Below are 18,636 nucleotides of genomic sequence, written 5' to 3'. Positions count from 1 at the left end.
AAGTGATTCAACTCTGAAGTGGTGAGGAAAGAAAAATACCCACCACCAAATAGGTCAATCACACCTGAAGAATCCACCTTTGCTGGAGAGGCAGTGGGTAGAGGAGAGGGGGCTGCAAATGCATCCACTGCAGTAAGCATAGGATAAATAATATTTAGTATCAGCAAGGCAACAACGATAGCTAAATATTTCAAATTCGCAGGGGCTCCACCAGTTACAACCACAGGGTCGGTAAATTCAGGTAACAGTCTTCAGAACTGCAAACAGAAAGCATTACATTTCTCACACAGCAACTGAAAACCACAGTACTTTAAAGAAAGCATTGTTTATTAAGAATTTTCTTATGCTTAGAGGAGGAGTTACTCTCTCAACAACCACTTACTCAACTTCAGTGTCAGCCACTTCATAGTTTGCATCTTCAGCAGCTGCAAGTCTTGTGACCAAAGTGTCAAACCCACAACTTAGTATTTCAGCTTAAAGACGTAAATTGGCAATGTCTTTTTTTTTTTTTTACTCTTGAGGAGGGAAAAAAAAAACAAACAAAACCAAACCAAAACCCCCATAAGCCTGTAGGATGGCCTGTGAAGACAAGCACTCACCAGATAAGAGATCAGCAGTGAGAGAACTCTCAGGCACAGGAGAAGCTCCATGCGGCGGAGATGAAAAAGCATCTTCCAGAAGTGAAAGAGAATCAAGAAGTTAAGTATCATTCAAGTCAGTTTACACCATTACATAGCATCAAAGCAGCAGAGTATTGGAAGAATTCTCTCTTTACCTGTACCAAAGAGATCTATGCTAGGAGTAGCATCTGGTTTAGGTGCTGCAGGTGCATCAGGAACAGACTCAAATAAATCTAAGGCCAAGAACATAACACGTCTTTAACTCATTTTTGAAAGACAGGACTGAAAGCAGAACTTAAGTTTTGCACATCGTATTTAAAGTTAATAGGCTCTCTGGTTTGAAAGCCTAGCACACAGCATGCATGCAACGATGACTTGTTTGTTCTGTACTCCTGACAGATCAATCCACCAGAATCCAAGAGTTAAAAACAAAATTACCACCAAAGATATCTAGAGCAGGAGGAGCGGAGGTGGTGGCGGTAGCAGAAGTGGTGGCAGTAGTGGTAGTGGCAGTAGCCGTAGTAGCAGTAGCAGCAGCAGCAACAGCAGCAGCTGGAGAAGGAGTTGTTGCAGGAACTGGAGTGGCTGCACTAGTTGTAGGGGTAACTACAGGAACAGCAGTCTCTGTTGGCTTCATAGCAAAGAGGTCCAGCTCAGGAGCAGCCTCTGCACTACCTTCGGACGGGGCAAAGGGGTCTTGTAAAAAGGAGAGGGGAAATATATGTGTATGCATACTTAGGATCAGTGAGGGAGGAAGTCAAGAACAAAGCAACTACAGGCAATGCACATACTGCAAATACACGCACACGCACAGAGGAGGTCACTCTAACATCTAGCCTTCTTATCCACACACGTTACTTATGTTTTTCCAAAATAAAGACCACCTGAAAGGCTGAGCAGTCTAGTTACTAAAGGGCAGAGCTTTCAAAGGCTGTTTGACAAGGCCAAAAAAGACAGGAAATATGACAAAAGAATATCCAGTTTAAGAGGTTACTGCTTAGAAAACTCAGCACTGTCAGAATAATTTATTAGTGCTACTGAATAAGCATAAAGTTACTGGGACTCAGAAACAGGCAGTTTTGTTCAGCATGCTCTTCAGTCTAAGGTTTGTTTTGACCAATTGTAAACAGTATGAAAATTTCAGAAAAACACACTGCCATGTAGTTTAAACAACAACAACAAAAAAAACCAAACCAAAACAAAAAAAACAAAAACAGCAAAACAAGAGACTATCTAATGACATAAAACCCACCATTTCCTGAACATGCATCAAGAGCTGCTGCTACAGGGGTTGGGGTAGCTGGTGCTGCTGCCCCTTCAGCTGCTGCAGGGGCTTCCCCAGGAGAAGCTGCAAAGGCATCTTGGGTGCAGTTTAAGAACAGAAATTAAAAGGAAAAAGGATAAAGAGAAGAAAAATATAGTAAAAGAGCCAAGTTAAATTGCACAGGTAGATCCCCTTATACAACATGAATGTTGTTAACTCTGACAGCAAGACAAGTCATGCAGCGCAGAACACTTTGTCTCCCCCAACCCCACACGACCAGGTTCTAGACAGGGTTTGATGATGGAGCTTCTCGGCTTGCCCACAGGAAGTACAGTGAGTGTAAAAGAAGGCATTATTCTCATTGTATAAGGGTTCAGAGCAGCATGCTCATGTACTACCCAAAATTAACTAATGAAGAAAGAGCAAAGGTATGGCAGTAAGTTGGTGTTAATAAAGATATTAAAAACCTGCATGCTCAAAGCCTGTAATACATGTGATTAATCTGCAACTGTGAATTTACTTGCATAGTGCTTTGCAGACTTAGGCACTGTTACGAGTAACAATCCAATTACCTTGGCAGAGATCTGCATCTACCACTTCTAGCTTTTGAGCCAAGTCAGTCATGCAACATCTGAGAAATTGAACTTACTTGTTTCTTAACAGTATTCCAATCGGATCTTTCTGAAGCCATAACCTGATGCATAGGTTATATTTACTCAGCTTGCTTCTGACAGATCAAGAGTGTTCATCTTAACTACTGGCCAGCCATAGTTTGTCTCTCCTTCTTTAAGGATTACCTCTAACGCCAGCCAGTCAAGTCAGGGAAAACAACTATTTTGGGCTTTTGGAATGACTTGCTCATGAGTTTTCTTTGACTGGTGGGGTTTTTTTGTTTGTTTGGTTGGTTGGTTTTGGTTTTTTTGTTTGCCACTTGTTAAGTGGTATGTTTAAATTTCAAGCTCTGAACTTTTACAGTATTATTCCTAGGCTTAAACCACCACCTGTAGCTCTTAATTCCATGAAGTAGTCCTAATGGACAGTGCCATTTGGGCTATCCTCATAGGCAAGCATTTTCTTCACAAAAAGAGTGCGCAATTGAGATGAAATACTTCAAGATGTTCATAAAGGCCAGTGTTCTATTGCTACAAAGTTAGCAAGTTAAAAAAAAACATCTGTTGGGGAATACTACAATTGCACTGTCAAACTAGTAGAGGAAAAAGTTTAACGTGCTTTAACTTGAGTGTCAATTTTAAAATGAAAACAACCATTTTAAAAACAAGTTTGTGCCAGTTAATCTAAAAGCTCAAAAGAACATGCATTGAAACTTCAACAGAAGAGATGCAAGCCAATTAATCTTGTACAATAGAATTAAAATGAGTTAGTAGCAAAAGGCCTGCTAATAAGCCATTTCAAATATAATTCTATTTTTCATTAACAAGGTACAACAATAAAACTGGATGGCAGTTGTCCAAGTAAAAAAAAAAAAAATCATAATTAGTCAAACACCACAGTATTGTATGTATACCAGACACTGGCATACACCACGTAGAAGAAATTCAACACAGAACTGGACTGAAGAGTTTTGAATTGCACTACTTGAGAATTCACTATGCATACGGTCATGTCTGTTGGGTTTTGCTCTACAAGGCCAGCTTTCAGATGGAGGGTCACCCTGGGCTCTTTCAAAAGAGCACATTTCTATCCACACAAGCTTGTAGGCCAACAGCACAGTAGTCGGTCAACACTACTTGTAATTACTTCCCAGCACGAAAGGATAGACTCCAGATTTCACATGAAGTGGGATTTCAGAATGCATAGAGTTAGTCACAAGTTCTATGTTGGGACCGCTTCAGCCTTAGAGTAACACCTATTCCTGATGTAGAGTATTGAAGGTCCATGTGCAGCAGTCACAGAAATTCAGGTGGGCACAAATTTCTTCCAACCCACAGATGGAAGGGAACAGCTAGCTTGGCACTAGCTAGCTTGGCACCAGCTTTATTATTTATTGCCATTTCTGAGTAAGGTTCTAGCTAAGCATTATCATTTGCTTTATCAGCATACTTGGGTTAAACGGTAGGCAGGATAAAAACCTAAGTTTATAGTGGAATATAAAGGAAAAATGCCATATTAAGAACTTTATATATTAGTTACTCTGAGAAGTTCAAGAAACCTATATGAGTGTACAGACAGACCAACTAGAACAGGTGACCATACAACTCTCAGTTCAAACCAAGAGTGTTTTTTTGTTTGGGTTTTTTTTAAAGTTAATGCTTATCTAGTTCTTTGAAGCCTTTCAAAAGGCTCTGCTGCACCTGCACAGATGCCCTCTGCTAAAATCTAGCATCACATGCAGAAATGGATATAATTAAGTGAAGTACTGCACATTTTATTAGTAAAGAAAAAATTGAACTGTTTATTTCCTTTTTTTGTTTTTCCATATTGGCATAGTAACCCTACATTTGCATATCCAGCACTGCAAGAGAACTTCTCCCTTTAAAGCAGTTGCTATATTTACTCAGGTTATGCCACTTCCTTACATTTGGGCATCTTCTGCTTCAAAAGTGAATCTAGCTTTTGACTTCTAGAATATAGTAGCACATGATCCTCACTTGGGTTTATTGACAGCCTGGAAACTTAAAGAGATGTTGCTGAAACCACTCTAAGTTCACACTGCATGGAACGTCTATTAGGAGTGATAGGTACGTATTATGTACTGCGTAACACTTGAATTGTTAAATAAAAATAGTTCTTATTGCAATGACATGCAAACAAGGGCACGTTCTGAAATACTGAAGTAGTGCTTCAATACATCTTGTCTGCAGCAAATAAGTGTTCCTGAAGAGTGATCTGTTTAATTTCACAAATTCAGGCTTTATTTGATGCCATGGCATCAATACGTGACAAAAGTTCACGCATGATGGTACCACTGACTTATAATCATTTATGCAACATGTGAAACAACCCTATGGAAAGTCACGAGTCTAGGAAAGATCATAGAACTAAAGCGTACAGGTGAAAATTTTTTTCTGTTCCCATAGCTTCTTCCTCTTCAGTCATCCTTCATTACTTTTTGACATGGAGGACCTGACCTGAGCTAAGAAGAAATATTTCACTAGGCTCAGTGCTAGGAAAGAATCATAAGAAATAAGAATTATGGGATTTTTTTTGTTGTTGTTTGTTTTTTAAAATAAGTGCTAGTTTGCTATACCAGCATGTTCCAGCATAAGAGGTATTCATTAGCCCTCAAATGCCAAAAAGTCTTGATCACTTTGCCTTTAGTTTCTTTAAAGTGAAAACCACAGCTCTCCTGCTGGCTTGCAATTCATATCATCCGAATGCCTAATAACTGACATTTGCACAGTGTCTGTCGTGACCTGTTACTTGCACCACTTACAGTGTAATCACACAACAGAGTATAACTCAAGAGCACATCACTAGCATCCCAAAACACTGTGTCCGAATTCTATTATTGGAATACAGGACATTTTAAGATATTTAGCCTTTCTTCTACCTTTAGACTTCTCCCTCTCAGGAAAGATTCCAGCTGCACTTTGAGAACAGCCTCCTCTTGTTTCTCTTAGAAACGAGATAAGGAATTCTTCAAGTTGGCACAAGTAACTGAAAGCTTGCCCATTAATCAGATAGAATTCTTCAAAAAAAGCTATGCTGCATCAATCCTGCATTTCTCATCTGCTTCCCAAGACCATGTTAGAGATTAAGACATGCAGAGCTGCTTTTCCTCTTAAAGACAAAGCCCGCTCATAGGCAGCATGCAGGCTCCTATCAGCTAATGTACCAGCGATATCGTGCAAGAGAATAACAGTCAACAGTCATTCCTGCAAAGTCTCCTCTTCTGCTCCTCCATCAACTTGGCTGCCTTCTTCCTGCACCTTTCAGCTTCCTTTTCCTACCCAGGCACTCCCTGCAGACTTTACATTCTTTCTCCTGAGATCACGGTTTCTGTACCTTCCCCTACCACAACTCACCACAAGGAACCATGTAAAGCAACTAAGAACTGGCAAGCTGCAAAAAGTTAAGGTGACCCTGAAGACTGTATCTCTAGAAGACCTCAAAGGTCAAATACCTACTTATTAAGTGTCAGCATGCCTAGCACCACAAAAGCTAGAGAGTAGCGTCTGCCCAAAAACAACCGTTTCTTGTACTGTACATAGTCTTAAAGTAACAAGGAATGTTAGTATGGGACATCAATTACAGCAGAGGCTTCAGGAAAAAAAAAAAAAAAAAGAAACAAAAAACTCCGTAAGTAGAGAGATGGAAGTTCAATATGGACTCCAGGATCTTAAAAGGGTCAGGCCTGTGGGTGCCTTGAAGGCACTGTGAAAGTCCTTTCACTGCTGAGTGTCTTTAGAGCTTTTTCTTGAGAATTAGAGGTTTTCAAATCCAGAAACTTGATGCTATTATAAGGAATAAAATCTTGCTTCTTCCTGAAATGTTCTAGGAAAGACTCGGTATTCATCTAATATACAATCCACTAGAGATTTATAGTATCTGAGCAACAAAATACATTCTCTTTAAAAGAAGAGATCAAGTCATGGAAGTCTGGATACTGCGAAAGTAAAATTCTTTCCACATTGGAGGATGAAGGCAACTCCACTTAACATGTGCTGCTAAGTAATCTAATGATCAGTTAAATCTCTGGAAACTAAAAGCATCCAGCTCTTTGCCACCTTATAAACATGGAAGTAGACACATGATTTGGTAGCAGCCATTTTTCCAGGCACAAAATAGTGGAAAAGGGAGGAAAAGAGAAGGGTACATCTTGCTGCTGTAGTACTGGAAGAATAGGCAAGGGTAGGTGTTTTTCTAATCTGTTTGCAAGTTTACAGTGATTTCTAGCCATTTAGCTATTGTTTAGGGGTTTTTTTTTAAAGTCATATCTATGCTGAATTAATAATGCAATTTTAAAGTGCTGTATCCAAGATCGGCTCGACCCCAATGTCTACACACCAGAAGTTTCACACACTATGTGTCTGCAGGGACGTTAACAAGCACAGGCCTTGGCTTCTGAGAGTACCCAACATCAGACTGTTGCTCCTAGTGGTGTCCAGCACCGCTGCCCACAACTATTTTAAAATTGCTTCTGAACTGCCTGATCCTGCAGCACTTGGACTATTATCCACCTCTGTAAAAGGAGGGGTTAAGTAGCAGGTAGCAGCTGTACTCCTTTCTTACATCTTCACAGCAGTTTTATTGGGGATATCTTGGAGGTATCTGTTGAAGCCAGTCCTAAACAAAACTTCTAATTGGGAACTTTCAGTCTTTAGAAAATGCCTTTGTAGTCAAACTGTTTATGTACGAGACCTCTGCAGCACTCCTGTTACTAGAAGCAATAGATAAACACACCCCCACAGAGAATATACTGGAATTATTTAGTTTTGATAGCAAGTAAGTTATTACTAATTCCTGACATCCACTGTTACGCTGGAAGTATGCATCAGAGGAAGAGACAACTAGAAAAATACAGTGGTCAGGTGATCTCAAGCATGTTAGTGGTTTGGAAATCAGAACATTTGTCCATTAACCTCGGCTGGTTTAGTGTTGAAAAACAATAGTTTCTGACATGCTGCTGAGATGCCTCCTGCTCCATGAGAGCGACAAGAAAGCTGACAACATAGAGAGGGGACTTTATTCTTACTCAAGAGGTTAGCTGCTAACATTACAGACTGAAAGAGCATAACTAAACTAAAGAATATGTCTCTTACACATTATTTGTATAGTTGGCATTTACTACCAGTTCACTGCCACTTTGATTTACTGTTAATCCTATGTGAAATAAAACCCAGACTCAAGAATGCTGAAATATAGTAATTTCAGCTGGATCAATACTATATTTACAGGAAAGATCCAAAAGAAACACAACACAGCTCAAGCGTGGCATGTAATGAAGGGGCAGGAAGCTGCCACATCCATCCTCTCCAGTGCAATAACTATGAAAGCACAACTGCTTTTCCCAGAAGTTGTAGTGCAGCGCATAGTTATTGAATAATGGGGAAAGAATACCTGCTTAGCTCAGTGTGGACCTGAAAACTAATGTTCTTAGCTGTTCAACCATAAGGTAACTCAGTCTTAAGTGTGTACAGTTTTCCATTTCCATATATATATGCAGAGGAGTCTATTAGCTAAAAGCACAGCAAACAAAGAGGTAGTTGGACAGTTTACATTTCCTGTTCCATCTAGCATCCAACACACAGGCACCTCTGGTACAGTTAGTTAAATTAGAGGCCTCGTCACAACAGCAGAAATCAATATTGCTTCATCTACCTTATGAGCTGGCGTAGAGCACTAGAGCAACCAAACTAACCTCCAAAGAGATCCACTTCAGCAGTGGCAGCAGTAATAGTTGTAGTTGTAGCGGCAGCAGGTGAAGTAGTTGTAGTATCAGTAGTTGCAGCAGTAGTTGTGCTAGGCTCTGGGGCAAATGGATCTGAAATCTGTGGCTCAGAGGTAACACCGGAAAGCGCAGCCAGATTATCTATATGCAACCATATAGTGAAGATCAAACAGGAAAAGTAAGGGGAAGAGGGAGAGAGACCACAGTCACTCAACTCCAGAAAGCTGGAGCTTTTAATAAGGAGTCTTAATATTCAAAAGGCTTAGAAATCAAAAGTATTACTCACCCTCTCCCAAGAGGTCTAGTGATTGTCCATTAAAATGACAGCAAAATAAAGAAACAGACCAATTAGTAAAACTGCCAGATTGAAGATGTTCATCAGCCATATGTTCATTCTCTAAGTGACACGTCTAGGTTAAACATAATTTCTGCACTTGATTTTCCAACATTCAAGAAGTTATCGTTACATGACAAAGCTCATTCTGTTTAATAGCTCAATTAAAAACAGAACCAGTACATAAGTTTCACCTATTTGTTAAGTTCCTTAATATCTAATCAGCAACATGTTCAAACACCGGTAGTATTTATCACTTCTGTTTTACATAGCTAGTTTTCTTTTCTTAGACTGTAACAGAGAGAACCAAGTAGTGGCCTGTAAGGGTTGACAGGAAGGTCTCCAACCTTTCACTATCCCAGGGTAAAGCCAAGATCCGCTTCTTTAGAAGCTCAATTCACCACTGTACTAGTTCTCTCTTGCATTTGGCTTAGCAGTGTGAGAGTAAGACCAGAAGTAGGTAGACTTTGAAGTTTATGAACAGCTAACATCCCCCAAGAACACTGAAAATTTTAAATGCAAGTTCCTGGGCCTAACAGTACACAGATTCAAGACTTTCACCAAGTAAAAGCGTACATGGGAAGCATGAGCCCCAATGAACCCCAGTGCTCCCATACGAGTACAGTAAACAGGCATAGTTGAGGCTTATTTAAATCAATGAGCTATTAGCAGAACACAGATACCAGAGAGAATCTCAAGATAATTCTGCTTAGTTGGAAGTATTTTCTAGACCAAAGTAGTCAGAAAGCAGTCAAAACCAACATTACAGTCATTAAAAGTAGACAGAATTCAGCTTACTGTTCTGCCAAAGAAGTGAGCTGTTGTCATCCACCCATCAGCCCTAGAACCCTGCAAAAACTGGCACTAGGGCCAGGGCCCTCTAGCAGAGAGCAGCTTGCAAATACAGGGCTAAGTTACTTCAGGATACAATACATGGCATCCCTACTGCCCCAAGTATATTCTGGGAGGCAGACAGGCTGTGGTTCTTGTATTTGAGAAAACTGTTTAGCAGAAAAAACAAACCAAAAAACCCCCCAAAACAAAAGAGAAAGAGGAGCTCCTCTTTGAAAGCTTTTCCTGCATTTGCAATAGAGCAAGCATACTATGCAGAAACAACCACCTCTGTTAACACTTGCTGTGAGGAGTATGAATGATTGACAGCATTAGCAGGCTGGTTCTGTTCCAACTTCAGTTCCTTAGTCAACTGTTTCTGGAAACCAATGAAGCATCTTTAATAACAGATTTTCCTACAATTTTATGTCCTCTGAGATCAGTCAGATTGAGCTCAAAGACAGAGGAAGCTTTGCCTACATAAAAACCAACTATAAGCTGTAAAAACTCGTGAAAACTAACCAGTTTGTCCTATTAAATTTTTATACTGCAGTTAGAGTAGTCTGAGCTCAACAACTACCTGTTTACTAACCAGTAGCTCAGTGTGGCTCCTAGATTCACAGTAGACTTAACAGGGTCATGGGTTCATCTGATCCACACTGAACAGCAAGCACAGAGTCCAGATGCTTTACTATGTGTCAGTATGTAGGAAGCAAAACGGTTTGAGCAACCACAGCTCAATCTTACCAAGTATGTCTTTATGTTACAACGCTTGTTAAAAAGGCACCAAGAAACCACATGTAGGTATTTTCGTAATTGGTTCCATGGGAGAGCTCTACTTGAGACTGACTGCACAAGCTGAGGTAAGTCAAAATACCATTCTGAAAGAGCGTAACAGTCTAATAAAAATGCAGCACTCTGGTATCTCATTACTGCACACCAGGTGGATGCCTCACAGCCAGACTTGAAATAAACAACTGTTGGCAAATTTTTACCTTATATTAGCTTATTCTTCAATGCATTTTTGTTATCCAGTTATGTTATAGATCACAATACAGTGAAATTACCATTATCCAACATGGCAATCTACACTTACTCTTAACATGGGAAGGATTAAACCAATGTTTTATTGTATAGTAATATTAAAGTAACAATACTAATAGCAAATCCATGTTCTAAGGCACACTGCAATGTAGTTCGGAACAGGAATTCAAGTCAATTTGCTTTTTGTATCCGAGAGTCAGACCTCACGAGGATGCAGAATTTGACCTACTGTATGTTTTGTAATACTACAGTCCAGTTTGCCTGACAAATGCCTACCTATTCACCTTGTGGTATGCTGCAGGCAACTTATTACCCTACCTGGATCATCTCCTGTTATCATAGAAGTGTAGATTTTCCACAAGTTATAGTTCATTTGCTAGGTAGCTTATGTTGTATTCAGAAATATACCAGGTATACAACAAAATATACAGTATACTGTATATACCACTAAATACACAGTGTACTATACCAAATACACAGTATATGCCAGAAACCATAGAATCTACACTGCCAGTGAGACTGAAAAAGCAGGATCATTTGTTGGTGACAGGTATTCCTGATGTTTCTGTGACATTTACAGTGCCAATTTGATGCTGTATCTTGAAGTATTTGATATTCACATTTTCCTAGCTATTCTGAACCACAGCAATTCCTCCAGCTTCCTCCCCCTACTACTTCTTTCTCATTAGTTCCCACGTTAACTTGCTGTGGGCCAGAAGAGTTTTGCAGATGAGGATGAAGCTCAGGTAGCAGGGAGCCACTGTTACATATCCTCCCAAAAGTCCCGAGTGGAAGGAAGGTCGTCTTGTCCAGCCTCCTGCTCAGAACAACATTACGCCCAACACCAGGACAGGGCAGCCATGGCTTTGTCTAGTCAGGTCTTGAAAAATCTCCAGGAACAGAGAGTCCATTCGCTCATACAGGGGATCTCCTCCAGTACTGCCCTACCCTCCAAGTAAAATAATTTTTTTCCTCATGTCCAATCAACCTCTGTCACAATCCATTATTACCCTTCATTATAATCAACTATGATTTCCAAGAAAATTTTGGCTCTGCTCTGTAACTCCCCTTCAAGTAGTTGTAGGCCACTATTAAGAGTCCCCTTTAGCCTCCTCTTTGCCAGATGAGAGAGGCCCAGCTCCCTCAATCTCTCTCCAGAGACATGTGCACTAGATCCCTAGAGTCCTGGTAGCCCTCTGCCAACCCCCTCTCTCCCTTAAACAGGAGAGCCCAGACCTGGATGCAGTATTCCTGATGTGGCCTCAACTGCACTAATTAGAAGGCTCTGTAGTACCTATGAGACCATACAATTTATAATGACTATCAGCTTCATAGAATCATAAAGGTTGGAAAAGACCCTTGAGATCATCGAGTCCAACCGTTAACCTATCACTGCCAAGTCCACCACTAAACCATGTCCTCGAGCACCACATCTATCCATTCTTTAAATACCTCCAGGGATGGAGACTCAACCACTTCCCTGGGCAGCCTGGTCCAGTGCCTGACTGCCCTTTCAGTGAAGAAGTTTTTCCTAATATCCAATCTAAACTTCCCCTGGTGCAGCATGAGGCCCTTTCCTCTCGTCCTATCGCTTGTTACTAGGGAGAAGAGACCGACCCCCACCTCGCTACAACCTCCTTTCAGGTAGCTGTAGAGAGCAATAAGGTCTCCCCTCAGCCTCCTCTTCTCCAGGCTAAACAACCCCAGCTCCCTCAGCCGCTCCTCATAAGACTTGTGCTCCAGACCCTTCACCGGCTTCGTTGCCCTTCTTTGGACATGCTCCAGCACCTTGATGTCCTTCTTGTAGTGAGGGGCCCAAAACTGAACACAGTACTCGAGGTGTGGCCTCACCAGTGCCAAGTACAGGGGCACTATCACCTCCCTGGTCCTGCTGGCCACACTGTTCCTGATACAAGCCAGGATGCCACTGGCCCTCTTGGCCACCTGAGCACACTGCTGGCTCATGTTCAGGCAGCTGTCAACCAACAACCCCAGGTCCTTTTCCGCCAGGCAGCTCTCCAGCCACTCCTCCCCCAGCCTGTAGTGTTGCATGGGGTTGTTGTGACCCAAGTGCAGGACCCAGCACTGAGCCTTGTTGAATCTCATGCAGTTGGCCCCGGCCCAACGATCCAGCCTGTCCAGGTCCCTCTGTAGGGCCTTCCTACCCTCCAGCAGATCGACACTTCCACCCAACTTGGTGTCATCTGCAAACTTACTGAGGGTGCGCTCAATCCCCTCATCCAGATCATCAATGAAGTTGTTGAACAGGACCGGCCCCAGTACTGAGCCCTGGGGAACACCACTCGTGACCGGCCGCCAACTGGATTTGACTCCATTCACCACCACTCTCTGGGCTCGGCCGTCCAGCCAGTTTTTAACCCAGCGCAGAGTGCACTTATCCAAGCCGTGAGCAGCCAGCTTCTCCAGGAGAATGCTGTGGGGGGCAGTGTCAAAGGCCTTACTAAAGTCCAAGCAGACACCATCCACAGCCTTCCCCTCATCCACTAAGCGGGTCCTGAAGATTTAGTTTAAATAAGTAAATAAAAAACCTACAACCCTTAACACAGGCTCAAAGGTTTTCTTATTACCAGATGAAACATTAATGGAAATTTCAGTATTTTCACAACAAAGCCATTCCAATTCTCAATTTATGCATGTCTGACACGTTTGGCAATTATTTAAAAGAGTTTAAAAAAGGAAAAAAAAAAAGGGCAAAAAAAACCCCCAAGATTCCAGTGCAGTGACAGGTCATCATATCTGGACTCCTGCCAGCCGTAAAGCAGACAAAGTTGAAGCTTATTAAGTTACCAAAATGCTATTCTGAAAGATAAGACTAAAGTGTACTTGATGAGGTTAGTGATAATCCCGGCCAAAGGAAAAAAGTTAGCTGTCCTTTTCCGTTGTGGAATAAGAGGACTAGGTGCATTACTAGTCAATTTTAAAGTTTTCAGTAATTGAGAAGAATAAAAACACCTAAGTTCCAAACTACAGGTGCTTTGTCCAAAAGAGCAAAGCAAAAAACCAAATAAATCAGCTTTCAATCGCAATGTGAATCAGTATTTTACAATATTAATGGCTCTTCACTCTGCATAAATGAGCAACTGCTTAAAGTTAGCTGAGAGGCCTGAGCTGTTTTGAACATCTCAAAAGCTTGTGTTCCAGTACTTGGCAATGACAAAGCAAGACAAATAGGACACAATCACAAATTGCAGAATAATTAGTCCCAGGCATCCTAGAATAGATGACTCTTTGGTCTTGCCTTCTGGGTAAGATTACATTTCAGTTAATAAAACTGACAATTCTGAAAAAAAAAATTATATTCAATTCAACAGATTAAATAGGAATATGCAAAACATGGCGTACATGACAGGCACAGCTATCCTCTCATAATGAAGTGGCTGAGATACAATGTCATTTTTAATGAACTAAAGCTAAGAACAGAAATAGGGAATGCAGAAGCCACTAGTACCCAGTATTAGCATTCATAGCAGAGTCAGCATGACTCAGTGTAGCATTCCTGCCGTGAGAGGGCTGATGAGTTCATTAAGCTGCCACACAAGTGAAGATCTCTTAAGATTACACCATAGTGGGTTTACAACTATGTAAGTTAAATCACATTTACTGGCCTAATTCCTTGTCTTCACAGGACAGGAGTGAACATTGCCTACATTTCTTGTGGTCCTCTTCAGATCACCAGCTGCTAGTGCTGCCTGGAACAACAGGCTCAGTTCACCACAGAGCTCAGATTTCAGAGACCTGGTTAGGTATTCCCATCTGAAAGCAGTTAGCCCTCTACTTCTATTTTCATATTATTATTCTAAGCAGACAAGGAAGATTTTAATAAAATATGTTAAGGGTTGTCAGAGGTAATCACACTTGCAGCAGAACTAATTTGCCACCATTAACTTTACACACATTTTTGTTTTAAAAGATATTTTTGATCCTCCTCTTATTGATCTGTGGGCTTTGCTTTATGAACAGAAGAGTTGATTTCTGCCCTCACTTTGCCAATAAGCACATGAGCAGTTCTAGTTCTTCTATTTTAAAGTGCCTACCCTACCTGTTCACCTTCTGCCATCCCCTTTCTGCTCACTTTTAGTCACATAATCCTGGCTCCCTCCAGCTTTGCAGTCAGGTCCTTATAAGCAGCTTATACTATTATGCATATCCCTGGAAAAAGGAGCAGCCTTTTGCTGCAAAGGGATGCTTGACTGTCAGGTCAGCAGAAGCCTGAGAGTGAGCTGGGAACATCCTGTGCTAGCAGAGAAAAAGCCGGGTTTCAGTTCAGCCAGGCAAGAAGATGGAGACTGCAAGAAGAGATGCTGACAATGAGGTTTCTCTACCTCCCCATGAAGTGGCTCCCGCAGGGGCTGCTGGAGCTGCCTGCCCAGTAGCAGCAAAATCTGGCTGAAGATCCAGAAGATCACTGGATGGTTTGGAAGAGCTGCCAAGAAAATGAAGAGAGATATTAAATACAGGAGGACTGTGTCCATTTTAACCAAGTTAAAAAAAAAAAAATCATTACTGGATTGTAGGAATTGCCCTGATTTTGGATTACTGATGAAACCATTGAGACACATTTTTTTCAGGCCTTCCATTTAGAGCAGCAGCCACAAACACCTCTATTGCAATAAGTGCCAAGAACACATTACACCCCAGGATGGGACCTTAACTTACTTCCATTACTTGATAATGACATTATAACAGATCTGAAACTTTTACAATCCTAAAAAAACAACCAAACAAAACAAACAAAACCTAAAAAACTGCAAAACCAAAACCCAAAATCCCAGGTGGTCCCTAAGAACAGAGCAAATAACTGCTGTGACTGAAAACAGCTCCATTTACTTCAATATTTCATTGTGCCATGTCAGAGAGCAAGTAGCCCGCATTTCCAGGCAATAAATAGGTATTAGGTAGAAGAGAGCTGGTAAAACTTCTATGGCTTAAGCCAGCCAGATATTTGCTTAGGAAACAAGGCCTTGTTCATTTAGAACATTTAAATAATAAACAATAGAAGCTCCTTCTTCAGTGAAGTACTTCACTTGACATTTAACTGAAGTTAGTCACATCTTCAGACTTTTGGTTCAAGCTTAGAGCTTTTACATGTCTAGAGTTCTTTCATTTCTGCTCATTACAATGAGCAACAGCAGTTTGTTCTGGTTTTAACTTGAAAGCAAGGTTCAGATTTTGTCATTGGCCAAATGTTTATTTTTTATTTTAACCTCCAAAATTCATTATTTTTGTGCTTCATTCATCGGTTTGAACAGCAAGAAAAAGGAATCTTAATTCAGCAGTTTTAGAATACTGAAGCTCAGCAAAGACTACTTTGGATTTGCACATTACTTCAGTCTATTCAATTAAAAGTTTATGCTGGGAATGGTACAACATCACTACTACACTGAAAGCAAATCAGAGTAGCCACAATTTTTTTTTTTTTTTGTTAGAGCTCATTTGTGATCTATACTGGTAGAATAATGTAGCCCGTTCAATACTGTTGTACACTACCTGTAAAGTGAGCAAAATCTTGCAGCCAAGCCTCTTGTTACAAGTGTGACTTTGGCATCTGCATCAAGCTCAGTAACTCAAATACGCTTTTTATTTTACCTGACTGGAGCAGCTGTAGATGAAGTTGCAAAAAGATCAACTGGAGGAGATGTATCAATAGTTTTCGCTGGAGTAGAACTAGGAGATGTAACAGTTGTGGCCGGAGAAGACTGGAGAAATATTTTAAATATACATTCAATATACCACCATTTTACTGCTAACAACTCATGCACAAACTCACATACTTTAAAAATCCAATTTTGACATCAGGTTGTCTTATTGTGACTTGTTCCCCCCTTTGAAAGAATTTAAGGAAATCTGGGCTAAGATTTCAGAGGGTGGTGGAGTTGAGAAACTCCAAGGTGACTCCAACTAGCAACGCCTGGCTCAAGAGGAAATGCCTACTGCATGCATTCAGAGCACGTGCAGACACCAGCAGCCCATCTCATATGAGCTTAGGCCCTTGGGTTCAAGACTCACCCAATATCTAGGCAACTAACTCGGAAACTTGTGATCTGGAGTTGCCTTACCTGCCTTTTAAAATCCCCATTAGGGTAACTAACAATTCCTATGTGTCAAAGGATTCTCAGCAAATTCCAAGAAAATAGTTTGCTCCCCAGCAAACTCCCTCCTCTCAGTTTTAGGACCATCCTGAAGGTGGGAGGAACAAAGCATTTTTGTGGGTTTGTTTCTACATCTATCAGACCCTTCATTTTGTCCACGGAATCTGTTCATCCACAACAGCACCTTAGTACTCTAACCATAGAAATGGCGGGAGAAGAGAAATGGTTAGAAACTAAGTTAAAAGTGTGTACATAAACCTTCAGACTGAAGACAGTTTAAAAAGCCATCAACAGTGCTAATGGTTAAGTCTTTGGGAAGATATAAAAGACAGCTCAGCCTATGATTTCATCAGCCCCTCCAATTCTGGATAAAGATACTGTATGTATGGCAAGGACAGATACCCAGGACAGTATATTGCAACTCTTTTGTGTACTTGAAGACTCAAGTTACCTTGAACAGTGTCAGTTAAATTCTAAAAGATACTACAAGCTTTGTTACAGCATCTCACATGGTAGAGAGATCCTTTTCCAATGAAACAAGTCGTATGTTTAGTACTGTTCACCATTCTGACGACTTCCAAGAAGGAAAAAGAATGGCAAATTTGAAGCAATTTTCTTCTGAGTTCTGCTACTGCCATCCCATCGTCACAACTCTAGCAGGAGATGGATATAAGCTTTCTAGACTCTCCTCAAGCTTTTATTAAGGTTTGAGACTAAATTGGTCCAAATTCTTCATGTGAACCAGGGAAGAGGGGGTTACTTAACATTGTAAGAACACTTTCTGAGCCATAACGTAGTTCTCACCAACTGCTACGATATTGGATAAGAGGGGGGTTTTGTTTGTTTTTTAAAAAGCACTCTTTGGAAAGAAATTTAAGAGCTTTCACTAGAATCAACCATTGAACTGTCTCCCTCAGATTCAGTTTTCATTGAGTTTTTCCTGCACAGCACTTGTTATTAGACACAGAACTACGGCACCTGGCAATGCTTCAGCAATACCAGAACTATTACTAACACCGTAAAGCTCATTAGTTGATCTGACACTCAAATCAAGATGTTTTCACTGGCAACTCTTGCTTTAGATTACGGTGAGCAGTCTCACTAATAAAGGTCAATTCTGAAATTGGGTACATCAGATGAAAGTTTTCTTGGCTTTTCACATAAATGTGGTTTTAAAAGAGTCAGCACTTCCTCCTAAAAAGCTACAAATAGAGTGAAGAATTTGGAGGACAAATAGTACGGAGTAAGTTTCTCACTGAGATGAGGATTAAAAAAAAAAGTTGAGACAAAGCTATGGTATCTTTTATGTTTTCACAAAGCATCACCAGCAAATCCTGCACTGGTATAAGTGCTATGGCCCTTCAGATCAGCAAAGCGCTTTTATGGGGCCGTTATTTACAAGGCCATTTAAAGATGCAACTTTGTCACTTACGTAGAGCCTAGGTGGCAAAGTCTAAAAAGCAGATTAGGAGATGGAAATTTAACTCCTTATGCCCGTAAGACGTTCTAAAGCATACCACCTGAATAAGAACTAACTAGTACAGCAACTGACAGCATTTACCTTGCTTAGAGGAGAAGGAGCCCCAGATCTAGGGAAAAAAAAGGGGGGGGGGGGGGGAGGGGAGAGTTTCAGATAAGTACATTTTTGGACACTATGTTTCTAGTCATCAAAACTCATGCAAAAAGACCAAAAGGTAAGCATGACAGCTTTCTGAAGATCTCTACAATCGCATGCTCCCCACATTTCTACAAACTTTCACGTGTCACTTTAGATAAGGAATGCAAATTTTTACTTCAAAGCTTAAATGAATCTTTTAAGCTAATTGATATCACAGGATTGTTCTGCCTTTAAATAAGCTCTACTAAATGGAAGAAAGGCAGAGATGCATGCAAGTGTCTTGCATTAGCGCCTACAGGAGCCAGTAGGAAAGTTACTGGGGCAAGACGTCGCCATATTATAAAATCATGCAACAGCAGCAGAATAAGACGAATATCGAAGTAGTTATCTAACATAAGTCTTCTGAGGATGCGTCAGCATATTTTCAAAGTCTACTGTTCTTTTACAGAAAGTCAGAGTTACT

The 18,636-nt window shown here is 40.8% G+C and overlaps 1 protein-coding gene across 24 annotated transcripts in view; it reads right to left on the bottom strand.

The window, feature by feature from the left end:
* Positions 1-18,636, bottom strand: part of SNAP91 (synaptosome associated protein 91) — a gene marked incomplete at both ends in the record, with an annotated part of 68,987 nt that overhangs the window by 16,898 nt on the left and 33,453 nt on the right. For 6 of the 24 annotated variants that reach the window (XM_082307827.1, XM_082307804.1, XM_082307815.1 and 3 more), the window contains 10 exons: positions 44-127; positions 600-671; positions 776-853; positions 1,059-1,316; positions 1,873-1,980; positions 8,207-8,377; positions 8,523-8,537; positions 14,789-14,889; positions 16,053-16,162; positions 18,117-18,144. In XM_082307827.1, coding sequence (XP_082163953.1) covers positions 44-127; positions 600-671; positions 776-853; positions 1,059-1,316; positions 1,873-1,980; positions 8,207-8,377; positions 8,523-8,537; positions 14,789-14,889; positions 16,053-16,162; positions 18,117-18,144 — 1,025 coding nt within the window. Of the gene's footprint in view, positions 1-43; positions 128-599; positions 672-775; positions 854-1,058; positions 1,317-1,868; positions 1,981-8,206; positions 8,378-8,522; positions 8,538-14,788; positions 14,890-16,052; positions 16,163-18,116; positions 18,145-18,636 lie in introns of all 24 variants that reach the window. The other 18 variants (XM_082307806.1, XM_082307808.1, XM_082307809.1 and 15 more) reach the window with 12 other exon arrangements.

The sequence above is a fragment of the Platalea leucorodia genome, assembly GCF_965183815.1.
Source record: "Platalea leucorodia genome assembly, chromosome: 3".
In the NCBI taxonomy this organism is placed as follows: Eukaryota; Metazoa; Chordata; class Aves; order Pelecaniformes; family Threskiornithidae; genus Platalea; species Platalea leucorodia.
This window is presented reverse-complemented; position numbering and strand designations above follow the sequence as displayed.